The sequence below is a fragment of the Parasteatoda tepidariorum genome, chromosome 10 (assembly GCF_982258835.1).
Source record: "Parasteatoda tepidariorum strain Cologne lab strain chromosome 10, Ptep-v5.0, whole genome shotgun sequence".
Classification (NCBI taxonomy): domain Eukaryota; kingdom Metazoa; phylum Arthropoda; class Arachnida; order Araneae; family Theridiidae; genus Parasteatoda; species Parasteatoda tepidariorum.
The window spans coordinates 102,291,966-102,306,192 of NC_141764.1; the positions used below are offsets into that span (position 1 = coordinate 102,291,966).

General features: G+C 30.9%; 2 protein-coding genes and 1 long non-coding RNA gene across 3 annotated transcripts in view; 2 read left to right on the top strand and 1 right to left on the bottom strand.

Moving 5' to 3' along the window:
* The window catches only part of LOC147803176 (very long chain fatty acid elongase 4-like), a 58,017-nt gene extending 50,448 nt beyond the window's left edge, over positions 1–7,569 (top strand). The window contains exons 6-8 of the mRNA XM_087153528.1: positions 2,398–2,506; positions 4,980–5,119; positions 7,395–7,569. Coding sequence (XP_087009654.1) covers positions 2,398–2,506; positions 4,980–5,119; positions 7,395–7,553 — 408 coding nt within the window. The 3' untranslated portion in view covers positions 7,554–7,569. The remainder of the gene's footprint in view (positions 1–2,397; positions 2,507–4,979; positions 5,120–7,394) is intronic.
* The window catches only part of LOC107443298 (very long chain fatty acid elongase 4), a 270,628-nt gene that overhangs the window by 100,699 nt on the left and 155,702 nt on the right, over positions 1–14,227 (top strand). The window lies entirely within an intron of this gene.
* Positions 1,644–9,460, bottom strand: LOC147803177 (uncharacterized). The gene is made up of 3 exons (XR_015429826.1): positions 8,836–9,460; positions 6,975–7,055; positions 1,644–1,780 (listed from the first exon to the last, which is right to left on the bottom strand). It is a non-coding gene; the product is annotated as an uncharacterized LOC147803177 (long non-coding RNA).

The window sequence follows — 14,227 nt, forward strand, 5'->3', positions numbered from 1 at the left end:
GTCGTGGGTTCGATCCTCGCCGGCCGAAGACTCCCCGTGTAGTAAATGGTGACTGATGCACGTTAAATCTGTCGAGTCTCAAAGTCCTCCATGTTCCCACAACAAATCAATACCTCTGGGGGTACTGATCCAGGAGTTTCCTTGTCTTCTGGATTGGTTCAAAATTACAAGGCTACGGAGTTGAACGTAAGTAGTCGTAAACGCATGAAATTGGGTCGGCTGTTCAACGACGGTAATAAAATAAAGGTATCACAGAGACGTCAGCTCCCGTATCGATGAGATAACGTGAGGATGTAGACTTGTCCGTCAGATAAAGTCGCTGAATCATCGCTTCGCCGTCATCCTTATGACTAGATGACGGCCTCAGCAGTTTTCCGGCAGGAACGAACATGGAGGTTGGCATTTTGTGGCTCGTTGTTTAAATATTTTATGATACCAGCAATACTGTGAATTTGCAGACTGTCGGCTTCGGCTTGCAAAGCGTTTCTGACTAGTACTTCTCGACCGGTCACTTGTACGGGCTTCCAATCGTGCGAGACGAGCTGTGATCTCTGTCAATAAAGACCGTAAATTCGTCTGATCCGTCGAATCAGCAACTACGCTGACTGACTGTGCGTTAGTTGTTGTAGCCATGATACCATCCGCCATCTCTGCCAGCTTGTCCAGGTTATCGTTGGAAATCGCCAAAATCTGTTGAACGTTAGTAGGCAATCTCTGCAAAAATAAAGATTTAAGAATTTCATCGTTAATTCTCGCTCCGGCTTTATTCCGCATCTCCAGAAGCAGTCTTGAAGGACGGCGGTCGCCAAGTTGCATCCCCGAAATCAAATCCCTTAAGCTTTGAGCTTCAGATTCAGCATATTGAGAGCACAATCTTTTCTTAAGTGCGGCGAAAGGCTTATCCACAGGTGAACTGATAACAATGTCGCTGATAATCGCCAGTTCCTCCGGTTGTAGAGCAGCAACTACATGGTGGAATTTCGTTGATTCCGTACTTACTCCCGCAAGAGTGAACTGACTTTCAACTTGTCTGAACCACAATTCTAGATTTGCTCTCCAAAAAAGTGGTGGCTTTACAGTGACACGAGCAATTTGTTGATCAGCAGCTTCAGTAGATTCGGGCATTTTTCGCATTAATCCAAAATTTATAAGCCCAACAATAGAAGTAATTTGTACTCACGGCTTGCCAAGAAACTTTAAAACTTGATACGTACCAGCATTTCCCCGTAATCCATCAACTAGTAGAATTTCTCAAAAGCAGTTTGCAGAAACAGAAATATACGTGTTCGTTTACAGGTCACCAATTGTATATGGTTCGGTGATGGGAATGTAAGACTTTCAAATGAAAACAATATGGCAAAGAAACATCCTCTTTAATATTGAAAGATAACAAACCATCTACGAAACTTCACAAACTCCAATTAACAAGTTATTCTTTAAAAACATTAAAAGTTGTTATTAAAAAGAACAATTAAAAACTTAAACTTCTGATTGTAAATATCGCATACTGCAGGTGGGCGTCACCGGGAAGAAATGGGATATCGGGACGAAGTCTCGGACGCTGCACAACAACCTCTCTCAAAGGCAAACTGTCATCTGCTTAAATACTGGACTTCAGCCTTTTCACTCCCTACCTTGGCCGCCGGTTGATGCTCCTCCGCCGGTATTCATCCGCGCAGGAACTATTTCGGTTCGTCCTCCTACCTTCGATCTTCGTTCCAATCCTCGATCCTTCTACCTCAGTTTTTCATGCTATCTGAGCTGACGCAACCAACAGCCTCTGCAATATATATATATATATATATATATATATATATATATATATATATATATATATATATATATATATATATATATATATATATATATATATATATATATATAAATATATAGACAAAAATAATAAATACTTTTGTATTAATAAAACCATTAAAACTCTTTCGGTTTCATAAAATGTCTTTGTTAAAGAGTAAGCGTAGAGATATTCTATTTTGGGAATTCAAGGCTAAAAACATACCATTGAATAATAATTAGATGTATATTTCAAAGGAGGAGTTATTTTTAGAATCTTTTCCCTCTTTCACTTCCATATTAGGATAAGCATTAAATGATTTTCCATAATGCGTAGAGTTACAAAGGTATGTATGACTGGAACCTAATTACATCAAAATCTGTAAGTATTTAATGCGAGAACGATTGTATTCGCATGTCTCTTGCTGAATAACGTGTTCCAATAAACATCTGCCGGAACCATCCGGAGTCTTGTCCACACCCCCTTTCCTGTGGAGTGGAGATGTGAACTGTTATAACCACCAGTATAAATTTTAATAAACCTTTTGAAAACTTATTATAGCTTTTGACTGCATCTGTTTGTTAAAGGGTTTTCAAATCTTTCAGTTCTTCTTTGTTCTGAGAAAAAAACAGCGTCAAGTGTCATTTCTACACGTCTTTCATCATTCAAACATAATTATTATCTGTTGGGGTAATATCAGGACCATGAGTGCAGGTACTACATTCAATTGGAATTTTCATTTAAATATATTCTTGTTACAGTAAAAGAGAGAATGATAATTCATTCTCTCTTACCTAAAGAGAAAAGAATGAAACGAAATAAATAGAAAAATGGTGAAAAAAAATTATAACGCGCGTTTCCTAAATCCTCACTCTTAATTTATATTTTACGGATCAATGTCCGGACGAAAAAAAGGGAAACCGAAAGAATCTCAAGAAGTCGAACCGCCAGACATTATTAAACTGACGGGCCCTTATGCAATGAAAATAAAATTCGATGGAAATACAGGCTTCTGCTCGACTATTTGTGTCGATCAAAAATGATTGTTTCCTAATTTAACTGTTACAGTTCGAACGTTTCTTTGTCGTGTGACCATCACGATAGTTTGACTTCGATGGTTAAATTCGGACGAACTGTTTTTTTTTTTTCTTTCCGAATCACAAGATGCTCTTCTCTTAATGGCGGTGGTGAGATACAAATATTTCGAATTAGTTATTAGCATTTCTAAAATAATTTTGGGATTGAAATCCAAAACTATGATTCAGTAACCTACAGTAGTCATTTTCAATTCATGTTTGTTGTTTAATACTTATAAATTGGCAGTATTTAATTAATTATCATTTTCTATATCGTAATTATAATTATATTATGTCATTACAATTCTTAATACTGACCAAATGTATGTATTTTTTAATGCATAAGTATTTTCAAAATGTTAAAAGGTACTTTTATAATATTCATCATTCTTGTATCTGAAAATTGTTTAAAGTAATACTTCAAAATCAAACTAACTATTCCATTATATTTAAAAAAAAAGTTTTAAAATATGATATGCATACTTGGAGATATTTAAAACGCTTAAGTAATATTTTAGATCATTAAAGACACAAATAACTACGATAAGATCGAAAATTTGTGAGTAGACGCTAATTTGAATGTCACAGTTAAAAATTCTTCCTTAACCCAGAAACGATCGAAGGGATACGAAAGATTCTGTTTGGCTGCGTGAGAAGATGAAAGACTGTTGTTTAAGTTAAGAACTCAATTGTTTAAGTTATTTAAGACAATTTTTAAATAATGCAATTAATAAATGATGCTTAATTAATTTTGATATTGAGTACTAAGTGAAATAAAATAATAAGCTGTGTACTAAAAGGGTAACAGAAAAAAGTTTGAGAAAACAGGGCATAATAAAAATTAAAAAAAAAAAAATTCGTTAAAGTGAACAGCCGAAAAATCGATCAAACATTATGGACTCCTATCATACTTAATTAATATTGGTTTTAAGTGCTACTGTTATTATGATTATTGGTACCCTTTAATTAGGTACCAACTACATACGTACAAAGATAATTATTTTAGTATATTTGGTACCTATTAAAACTGCTGTAATACTGACCAATTTTAATAGAGATACTGCGAAAAGAGAATTTTTACAGTCCCTCGAAAGTACCGGTTGTTCGTTGTAGTACTTTTTTAGTATCGTTCGTTGTAGTATCATTTAGTTGGCCCCGAGCGACAAAGATAAACCTTTTGGCTTTTTATGAACATATGGTTCTTTATCGCTACCTAGAAATCGAAAAACACATTTATCAGAGTGGTTACCAAATGTCCTAAAAGTGAATTTTAAAAGAGCTGAACTTTTCGTTTTTTCCTGAAATTTCAGGCAAACCTACAGTAGGAACCAGAGTTTTAATTTCGAAACTTCTAATTTCTTTTCAACACTATTATTTGATTTCACAGTATTCAAATCATAACAATTTATTGTTACTGAAATTTTTACCTCTATTTTGTTAAGACGATTTGCCCTATTAGTAAAATCGTCCGCAGTTTCTTTTATGTCCTTCGGTGAGCTCACTTCATCCAATTTTTTTTTAAACACACGGATAAATTTTACAAAACTTTCTAAGTAATTTTTTCTTTTATAGTCATTTTTTCAATTAATTGTATCCATATTCCTGATTGCAGGCTTCGTCAACTACAAATCCATAATATGTGTATTTTAATATTTTTAAAGTAATATGCAATTTAATATTTTTACTAGTAGTCAATGTATCCTTTTGTATATATTATATATATTTACAATATTTAAAATACTGCTATACTGATTATTTAATTTGTAAGCTTAGGGAAATTCGTAATTGCTCACTTTTTTTTGAATCAGTTAAAAGTTGGCTGAACCGTTGGGACTTGTCGAAGTGCATGCGCCAACAGGAATGCAAATGTTGTTTTTAAAGAAATTTAGGTAATCTGTCAGTTTTACTTAAATACGTAAGCGTTATATTATTCCATTTGGTGCACAAATTGTTCTCTCTTAAGTCAAGGTAAAAACCTGAAATCTGGCGAATCCAAGGTTATACCGGTAATATTATAGCATTTCGTCCTTTCACCAAGTTTTTGCGTTAAAACCTCGGACTCTATTTCGGGCTTTTACAGTAATATTCACACATCTAATTTTAATCTTTAGGTCACTATGCCTGCTTGGCCGTAGCCCTCAATACCTTCGTCCATGTGTGCACCTATTCCTATTATGCCATCTCAGCATACGGAGGAAAGATGCAAGAAATAATCAATTCAAAAAAAATATATCTCACTTTCATCCAGATTGTAAGTATTTATCCAAATATGTTATGTTTATAAAAAGGCCTTTAAAAATTATCAGGCATTTCAAACCACTTTTAAACAAAATCAAGTAAAATTCTAAGGATTAAAAATAGATATTTTTTAATTTTAGATGATGAAAACACGAGAAATAATTGGACACTTTAGAAAAAATTTCAAACAATAAAAAGTTTCTACCACCTTATAAACTTATTCAAAATTAACTAATTAATTATTTAAGTTTTTTAAAATATAAAATTTTTAACACACAATATATATACAAACAAAAAATTAAAAAAAAAAGCTTTCGCTTAAATTGATTTGGGATCAGAAAATAAGAATTTGCCAGAATTCCCTTCACAGTCTTGGTGTAAACCTGATTTAGAAAAAGGGGGGGGGGGCTGTGGGTACAAAACTATAAAGCTCCGTATTGATAGTATTTTTACAAAATAAAATTTTTTTGATCTACAAAATGCTTTTAAACTATTTATGCAATTTGTAAATTATAATACGGTATATTTGAGCTTATATTCATTACTCGTAATTCTAATAGACAATTCTTTAAAAAAAATGACAGAAGAAATTTACTTATGAAAAATCGTGAGTAAAGTGCCAGAATGAAATGTAGAATCTCAGCCGCATCGATTATACCTCTAAATAAATATTTAAATAACGGTTTCAGAATTCTAGTAACATGCGTCACATTTTTATCACCTTGATAGCCTGCCAACACGAAATTTATAGCTGGTAAAAAATGTTGGAAAAGTTTCATACAAAACTTGATTCAAGAGGTAGCCTCCCAATCAAGTGACTCAGGATGGAATTTCAGCCATCGATAAGAATTCTACTTATGACAACGCTGATGTAGATCATGATTTAAAATAGGTTTCGGACAAACATTGGGAGGGTTTCACCTTTTTACCTCTTCATATAACACAAATATGGGTGAGTACTAATAAAATATCCTACACGAAAGTTAATTTGTCCGACTGTTGGATCCAAGTGTTCCCTTGTCTTCTGGGTTGGATTCAATTATGGAGCTAAGAACTTAAAACTCTAAGATAAACTGTATGATAGATGTGAACCACAAACTAGGTAGGCTGTTCAATGCCGGTTTTCAGATAAAATGAGATATGCCACAGTTTATGATGGCAATGCATCGAGCGCTGTGGACAAAATTAGGAAACTTTGTTACTGGACAGAGGCAAAGTTGTAGCATTTTTTAACATAGCAAAAAAGGACTGCTGCTGTTAATAAAGTAGGACATTTCTCTTGAAACATTCCAGAAAATATGGTAAACACATAACATGGTTCCTAAATGAAGAAAAATTTCTGGAAACAAGAGTGAATTACAGAAGTTTTCGGAATATTAAAAAGCATTCTTGATTCCATACTTATTACAAAATAATTTTTTAAAAAAAATGCACATGAATTGCATTTTCATCAACAACAACAAAAAAGTGGCGACCAAACAGACAATTTTTTAATCGCCATTTGTTATGTTTAGTCGGTCAGTAGGGAAGGTTAATTTTGTGCCCTGTATTCCTTTGTATCGAAATAAGCCAAATTTCAACAAAAATAATCTCCCACACTTGACCTCTTGTCTTTAAATTGAGGACTGTAACAATCTTATTTAATGATCAAATTCTAACACAAAACAAAATAAAATATACGTTTTCATTCATTTTGAGTAGAATAATTCTTTTGTGTTTTCATTCTATGATCTTGACCTCTGAAACTCTTCGAAAAGATTCCCAGAATTTTATCATAAAGTTAAAGAAATTTTAAAGTGGAGTTTTTGGTAACTTTCCTTCTTGCAATTAAAAATAAATTAAAAATAAGAGGAATTTTAATGTCTTACTTAAACATTTGCTCCTAATCCTCTATTCTAAAGGTAAGCAAATCACAAACTTCCGTTCATTCGATTTTAATTCTTCTCGGTCTATTTCGAAGATAAAAAAAAACTTAAGATCAATAAGCTGGAGGCAAAGTTATTTTCAGACAATAATAATTCCATACTGATAGATATAAAAAAATAATAATATGGAAATTTTTACTTTTGAAATTTAGTATGCAAGTTTTTTTGTTATTGTCAACACTTAAAAAAAAACATATTAAAATGTGCAAAGTATTTGCAACATAAAACAACATTACGACAAAGCATGAAAAGCTAAATTAATTCTGGAGTTTTCTTAGAGACACTACAGTTACGTGTATACAATAAATGCATTTGTATACGTTACTCAATAGTTTGAATTGATATTATTTTTTAAAATTACAGTTGCAGTTTTGGATTGTGACAGTATACATAATGTGGAGTAAGTTGTCAGGATGTGAAGAGTTAAGCAGCTGGGCTATGGTCATAGCCCTATTTCTGTTCATATTAATGATTCTATTTGCTAACTTTTATTCTAAAAATTATAGAAAAAAGAAAGAATAAAATATGTTTATCACAATTTTTATTAATTTTTTTTCTCGCCATTTCTAGTGAGTTACCTTGAATGTTTATTTTTCAAATAACCTTTCTGTATATTAAAAAATTGTAAATGCCACCGCCTCTCTGTTTTGGGTGTTTAACTTAACGTTACATTTTGTTTTATTGCGCAAAAACTATAAGTTTACAAAATTTGTTATTAACTTGGCTTTTTACTATATAGTTTATTTTTTAACTTCGAGTCATACTATCAAAATAAATGACGTATCATAGTCGTCAATAATAGCATGGCGAGTTTTTACCAAAACAGGAGAATCATCCCCACTGCAGAGGATCGAAATTGCGAAGGCATTACTTTGGATTGTCTTTAGGGATGTTTACCGTCACCAATAGTCCATTGTGCAGCTCTAGTGCGACGTAAAAAAATACCTTCTTACCTATAAATGTATTCTCAAACAAATAAGTAATGTTTATCAATAAAATTAAAATGCAAAACAAATCAACAATAAATTTAAAAAAACCTCTTGTAGTGGTTAGAAGGAGAGGATAGGGTGCTAACTCGTTTCAAGAACTTGAATGTTGTTTTTTCTTTCATACACCATGCCAAACCTTGGGGCTTACATTATGTATATGAAAGCTAGCCTTCTTCCCCTATTCTTTCGTAAAAGTACCAGGATGTGAAAATAGAAGACAATAATTTTTAGAGTTTACATAGATTTTTTTGTCTAAAAAATATAACAGAGTTAAATGATGTGGTATTAAATAAGTCATTTGACACTTTAATTCGTCCGTCACAAACAGTTTTAAACGATATGTTACCATGAGTAATTAAACAGAGCCTGGATCAAAAAAAATTAACTGCCTGACATATTAGTGAAACAAAATGGAATACAATAAGAAACAGGTAAATATTTATTACAAAGAGAAACACTTAAAAGTGAATTCAAAACTAGGCGATTTGAAGATAAGTTTGGTTCAGCTAATCTCTCGTCTTTATTTACTGGTTTTATACCACACAAATTCCTTAAATTGCTAAATTCCTTAAATGTTGTTTAAAGGTAACATTTTAAATAAATATCTATTAATAAATGCAGTTTTCAATGAAAATTTTTACATTTGATACATAGTTAGAACTGTACAATTCAAGTAACCGCGAAAAATTAGTAGCTTTTCTATTTATTTAAAAAAAAAACCATTTAGAAACAAATTCTAACAACTTTAGATCGCTTATATACTACATACATAAGTAAACAAAAATTCAATAAACTAATAATAAATGAGTATTTACCTCACATAAGCGATCTTCCAGGCTGCCAGCTGCAATTCAATGTATGCAATTCAGCAATTTATTCCTTCGAGATCTGATGGATTAGAAAACCTCTTCATGTACTGCTTGCACAATTCACCGCTGCTCCATGGAATACCAGCGCAATTGACGTAGTGTGGGTATCTCAACCCTGGTTGTTGAAACGTGGCATTTGTTTACGCTAGCGACTGTTCTTTCCCTTCTATTTCGAGTAAACCAATCCCGCCAAGTATCAATTCTCTTTAGTAACACATTCTAAATTCTTTCACAAAGATTCTTTCTCAACTAAATCAATTTTTTCACTTTATATTAAAACAGAGACTTAATAGAGTCATGAAGCCACGTGGAACATGCAAACACTAACATATGATGGTGCACAACTTGCAACAAGAGCAGTAATAAACAAGTAAAAAGAGGCCAAATCAGGAATGCCAAAAAAGCGAGTTCTTTCCAAATCTAGCAACCATGTCACCTTTTTTTACAATACATCTATAAATAACTCAAATAAATTTTCACCAGAATTACTTAATGTCTTATGAAATATGGCAGATTTGAGTTCATGAAATAGATAATCTGCTTCTTTTATTAAAAGCAAAATTATCTGTTTGAAAATATCGCATTGCAGAATAAGCTGTAGTAAGCAGCTGTATACTTTCTATCCGGAAGTAGAGCAGGTAAAGATATCGGGATTGTTGTTGTTTACATTTATATTGACAGTATCCATAGACAGGGTTAGTGATGATGTAGTCGTGACGTAGATCGTCATTCCTTCTCTCTCAGCGCTCCAAACTTGAAAGGAATTCTTAATATGGCGTTTCCTACAAAACGTAAAGTTATGTATGCTTCTCTTTAAATTTTTGTAACTGAATAGTTCATTTAACTAAATTGAGTAGCTGATTTGTGTAGAAAATAATAATCGAATTGAGTCAATAGCTTTTCCTTGACTTTTAATTTTCAGACAAATTGGGGGGAAATGGATTGGTTATTAGTTTCGGTTTTGAAAGATTGTTTCTACTTTTTGCAGAATTACAATTTCTGTATATATTATCATTCGATTTGATGATATTTATTTTGGAGAAACGTTGGCAACGCTCTGAATACTTTTTATCATAAATTAAAATAGGTTTTTGTCTGTTAGTTTCGGAATTGATTTAACTATTGATAAACTTAACACTCATTTGTAATAAAAAGGTTTTTTCAAAACAGAACTTATACTTTAGAACATTTTTCAGGAACCTAATACTGTACCAGGTAGTCTCAAAATACTCGAAATAAAACTTTTAAAGTAATTTTTTTAATATATGTCGAAAATATTTTAAACGAGCACAACTGTTTCTAGAATATTTATTTCTTTTACGCTAAAATCATTTCCAAACTTGAAAATAAAACGACACTAGATTGATTTTATTCTTTTGTTTTTTCTTTATTTTTTGAATTATTATATATTAATAAATATGATATTAATCTTTAGAGAATTTTACAATATAATAGTAAATAGTTAATGGTTTCCACAAAAAAAATTATTTTTCTTTTTAAAAAAAAAGCATATTACATGTAACTTATATATTAGCTAAATATCTTAATCTTTCTTAGAAATTCGAATGTTGAAACTTTAAAAATTTTCGATATAAGACTGTTATTTATTTATACGAATGAAATATCCAGAAATCTCAAGACAGTAAAAGTAAAAATAGTAACTTTGAGAAACGCCGTTACAAAATGTTGGTGATTTTAATAATATTTAAGCTAGGCATTTGTTATTCAGCTGGTCTGCGTTGAAGGTTAATGTATAGAACTTTTTACATCATTTTAATATGTGCAAGGTAAAGTATTAACGAAAGAGAATTAATTATAATTATAAATTAGTTAAAAAAGGGTTTGTAACAGTGCAATGTGTGTCATTGATTTATGATCGTTCACTTAGAATGTAATTGTTTCGAAACAACGCGTTCTCTAACTTATCTAATTTACTCATATGTGTTCTCTATCCAATTTACAAAATCGGAACTACTCACCCATAACGATGAACCACAGTATTTTTTGCGGCATTTCATGCTGACCCACTTCTTTAAGAAAATCATACAAATAACAAAACATCTGAAATAGAAAAAGAAAATTTATAGCATTTTATTTGAACTATGATCATCACATTTTAACATCCTTCGTTTTTTCGTTAAAATCACATATTTAAAAAAGAGAATCAACCACACTTTTCCAACTTCTAATCACACAGCGAATTCACTTCTCTATGAACTCGTCCATAATGGTGCCTTTAAAACCATCCATGAGCTCTCAACATTCAGTCAATAGAGAAAGAGTGGCAGTGTACAGTCCGTAAAAAAAAAATATCACCCTGAATAATTCTAAAGATCGGATTTTCACAAACTAAGTGTCAATATTAATCGTTCCTGGGGGTGACCTCAAATATGCTAATTAATTAGTGCTAACTATTAATTAAGTTACGAAATCAGACATAAAAACGTGCTTTCTCTGAATAAACATATAATTTTTTTTACATATTTGGATTTTTAACCTTCAAAATATAGGGGGTAGCCGCAATCTGGGAAATATGGTCCCCATAGTTTGGTCAGGAGAGCGATCCAAAGTTCGTACCCCTTAATGTTAATTTCACTTTTTACGTTTTTAGTCATATTTTTAAAACTAATAAAGCAATTCGAAAAAAATTTCACCCAGTCATAAAAATCACTTACCCAAAGATAATTTCATGAAAAAAATAATTTTTAATAATAATTAATTATTTTTTATTATTTAATTAAATTGAAAATGAAAAAATTTTGAATTATAAGGTATGAATTTTTTTATACCATATTAATCTACATATTTTTCAATTGAAAAATCTAAAGTTTCAACTGTTTTTATTTATTAGAAGCTGAGAAAAATTATAATTAATTATTTAAAAAAAATTAATTTGGCGACAATATGGAAATGATTAAATGGGGCGATTAATATTAAAATGTGGTAAACTTGCGAGAACTTGACTTCGCGCACGTCGCGTAAAATTTCATTCATATTTTTTTCGCTAATAATCGTTTGCTAATCTTTTTATTTTTATTTTTTTTTAAACTATAAAATACAATGTTTCTTTTTTAGTCTTCTAAAAATCGATTTGCAATTTAGTAAAGAAATTTGAATAAAACATTTTATTGAATAAAACATTTTATTGAATAAAAAACATTTTATTCAACGAATGTCGAGTTTTATAAAAGCATGCTTCTGATAGAATATGATTATACAACAGATTGTGTTTCTTTAATGCGATTACTTTTTATTTTTCAGTTTTTTTTACTCAATAACTGATACAATTGCAATAATATATATATACATACGTATGAATAAATTTGGAATAAAATATTTATCAATTTCTTGAATATATATTTTATAAATATCAATAAAAATGCGTAGTCAACATTTCTAAGCATCTCTCACAATATCGCAAATTTCTCAACATCTTATAGGGTAAACTAACCAGTGAATGAACACTTAAGCTTAGCTTGCCCTTAAAAAAAATCATAAAAATCTCAAAATTTGTAATTTTAGCTAAGTGATAGTGTCGACGTATTTGTTATTAAATGCAAATTATGTAAAAAAAATTTAGATAACTTACATAATATTGTTTTAAGCTTTTGGTGGCTTAAATTATAAGTAGTAAGATAACCAAGTGAAGGAACAGTTCTTACCAGTGAATAAACACTAAATTTTCCAGTGAATGAACACTTAATTTTGAGAATGTTTGATGCTCGTTAGGAATCCATAGGCCACACAAATGTCTAAAAACAAGATTTTTCTTGGAATTACAACATATAACCACAGTTAACGTGGAAAATGTTACTTTTTTCAGTCATGGAATGGAAAGTAAAATATGTTTGAATACATAATTTAAAAAAATGTTTTTAATTTTTTTTTCTCACAGTTTAGTAGTCCGTTCTAAATTATGAGCGTTTAACATTGTGTAATCCGGTGATGTTTTTATTATTATTATAATTAGATCACTTTTTTGTTTACTCTTTTCCCCATATTTTTTTAAGCTTCTTTTAAAATCTTTTTAAGTATTTTTCTTCTCTTCGTCATACTTTCTGCTTTAACTTTTTTTTCCATCTCTTTCAATCTCTTTAAATTTTCGTTCTTTTTCTGAGGTTAATGCAAAAAAGTAATTTATTTCTTTTGATTTAACCTTCCTCTTTTTTCCAAATTTTTGGCCAATGTAAATGTATCTTCGAAATTTCTTTTGATTTTTCCAGTACCATTTCTAGAATTCCTCACTGGATAATAAATGAGAAAAAGGAGTTTCGAAGTTTGAGTAAAATCCATCTCCCATTGACTTATATCTAGTGGATCTTCAGCAGTACTTACCATTTACTTATGGAACCAATTTTTTTTTTTGCAACTAACAATGCCTCAAGAGGGCTTATCTCAAAATCAGTTTTCAAGATACTTTCATTATCAATGTTAGTTGTATCAGCTTCAGTGCCAAAATTTGATTAACCAAATTTTCTTTTTGAAATAAATTCTTCAATATTGAGAAAAGCACAGGCTATTGGATATTTGGGAGATTAAAGTTTTCTGTCAATGTTCCTTTAAAAATTTGCAACATAACTTGTGAGATTTCCTTCTCAAGCTTCTGAAGAAATAGAGCATTGTTACTGTCGAAGCATGTGTTTTGTTAATAAGCTGTCTTGCTCATTAACTCTTGGTGTCTGTCTCAAATGCATTTGTTAAAGTAAACGTTTTCTACATCGAATGGAAAAATATCGCATTTCATAAAAGCATTTTAATTTCATCAGTTGATGCCTTAAAATCTTATTTAAAAATGGATGTAAAATTTTCCCGGCATATGTTTTACAATTCTTTTGTTTTCAGGATCTAACGGGAGAGTTCCATGAATTAGGTACTAAACCAGAAAATTTGTTTTGATGAACAAAACTTGCTCAGTTTCAAATTGATATGAGATTTATATCTATCCAGAAGAAGCAAAATAGGGAATTCGATAACATTTTTAATTAGCCATGGGTAGAAACATCTGCAATATATTTGTAAAATGTTGCTGCGGTCATCGTTTCATTTCATGAATCGCTTTTTCCAATGAAATATATAGTAGTAACTGATTCTGTAATATCTCAAAGAATTCTTCAGTAAGGAAAAACTACCAATGGAGGTACTTTTTTCTTTCCTAGGTACTTTAGAATATAAATCCTTATTATTTTTTGGGCCAAAGGTTTTTCCCGTTTAAGGGCAGTATTCAACTCTTGTTTCGTTCGCATTGTAAATGCAATCACTTTCTAAAAGGGTGCCAGGGCTACTTCCCTCCTAAAGATTCTTCTAAAGTTCTTAAAACCAGTATTTCGAATATTATTCT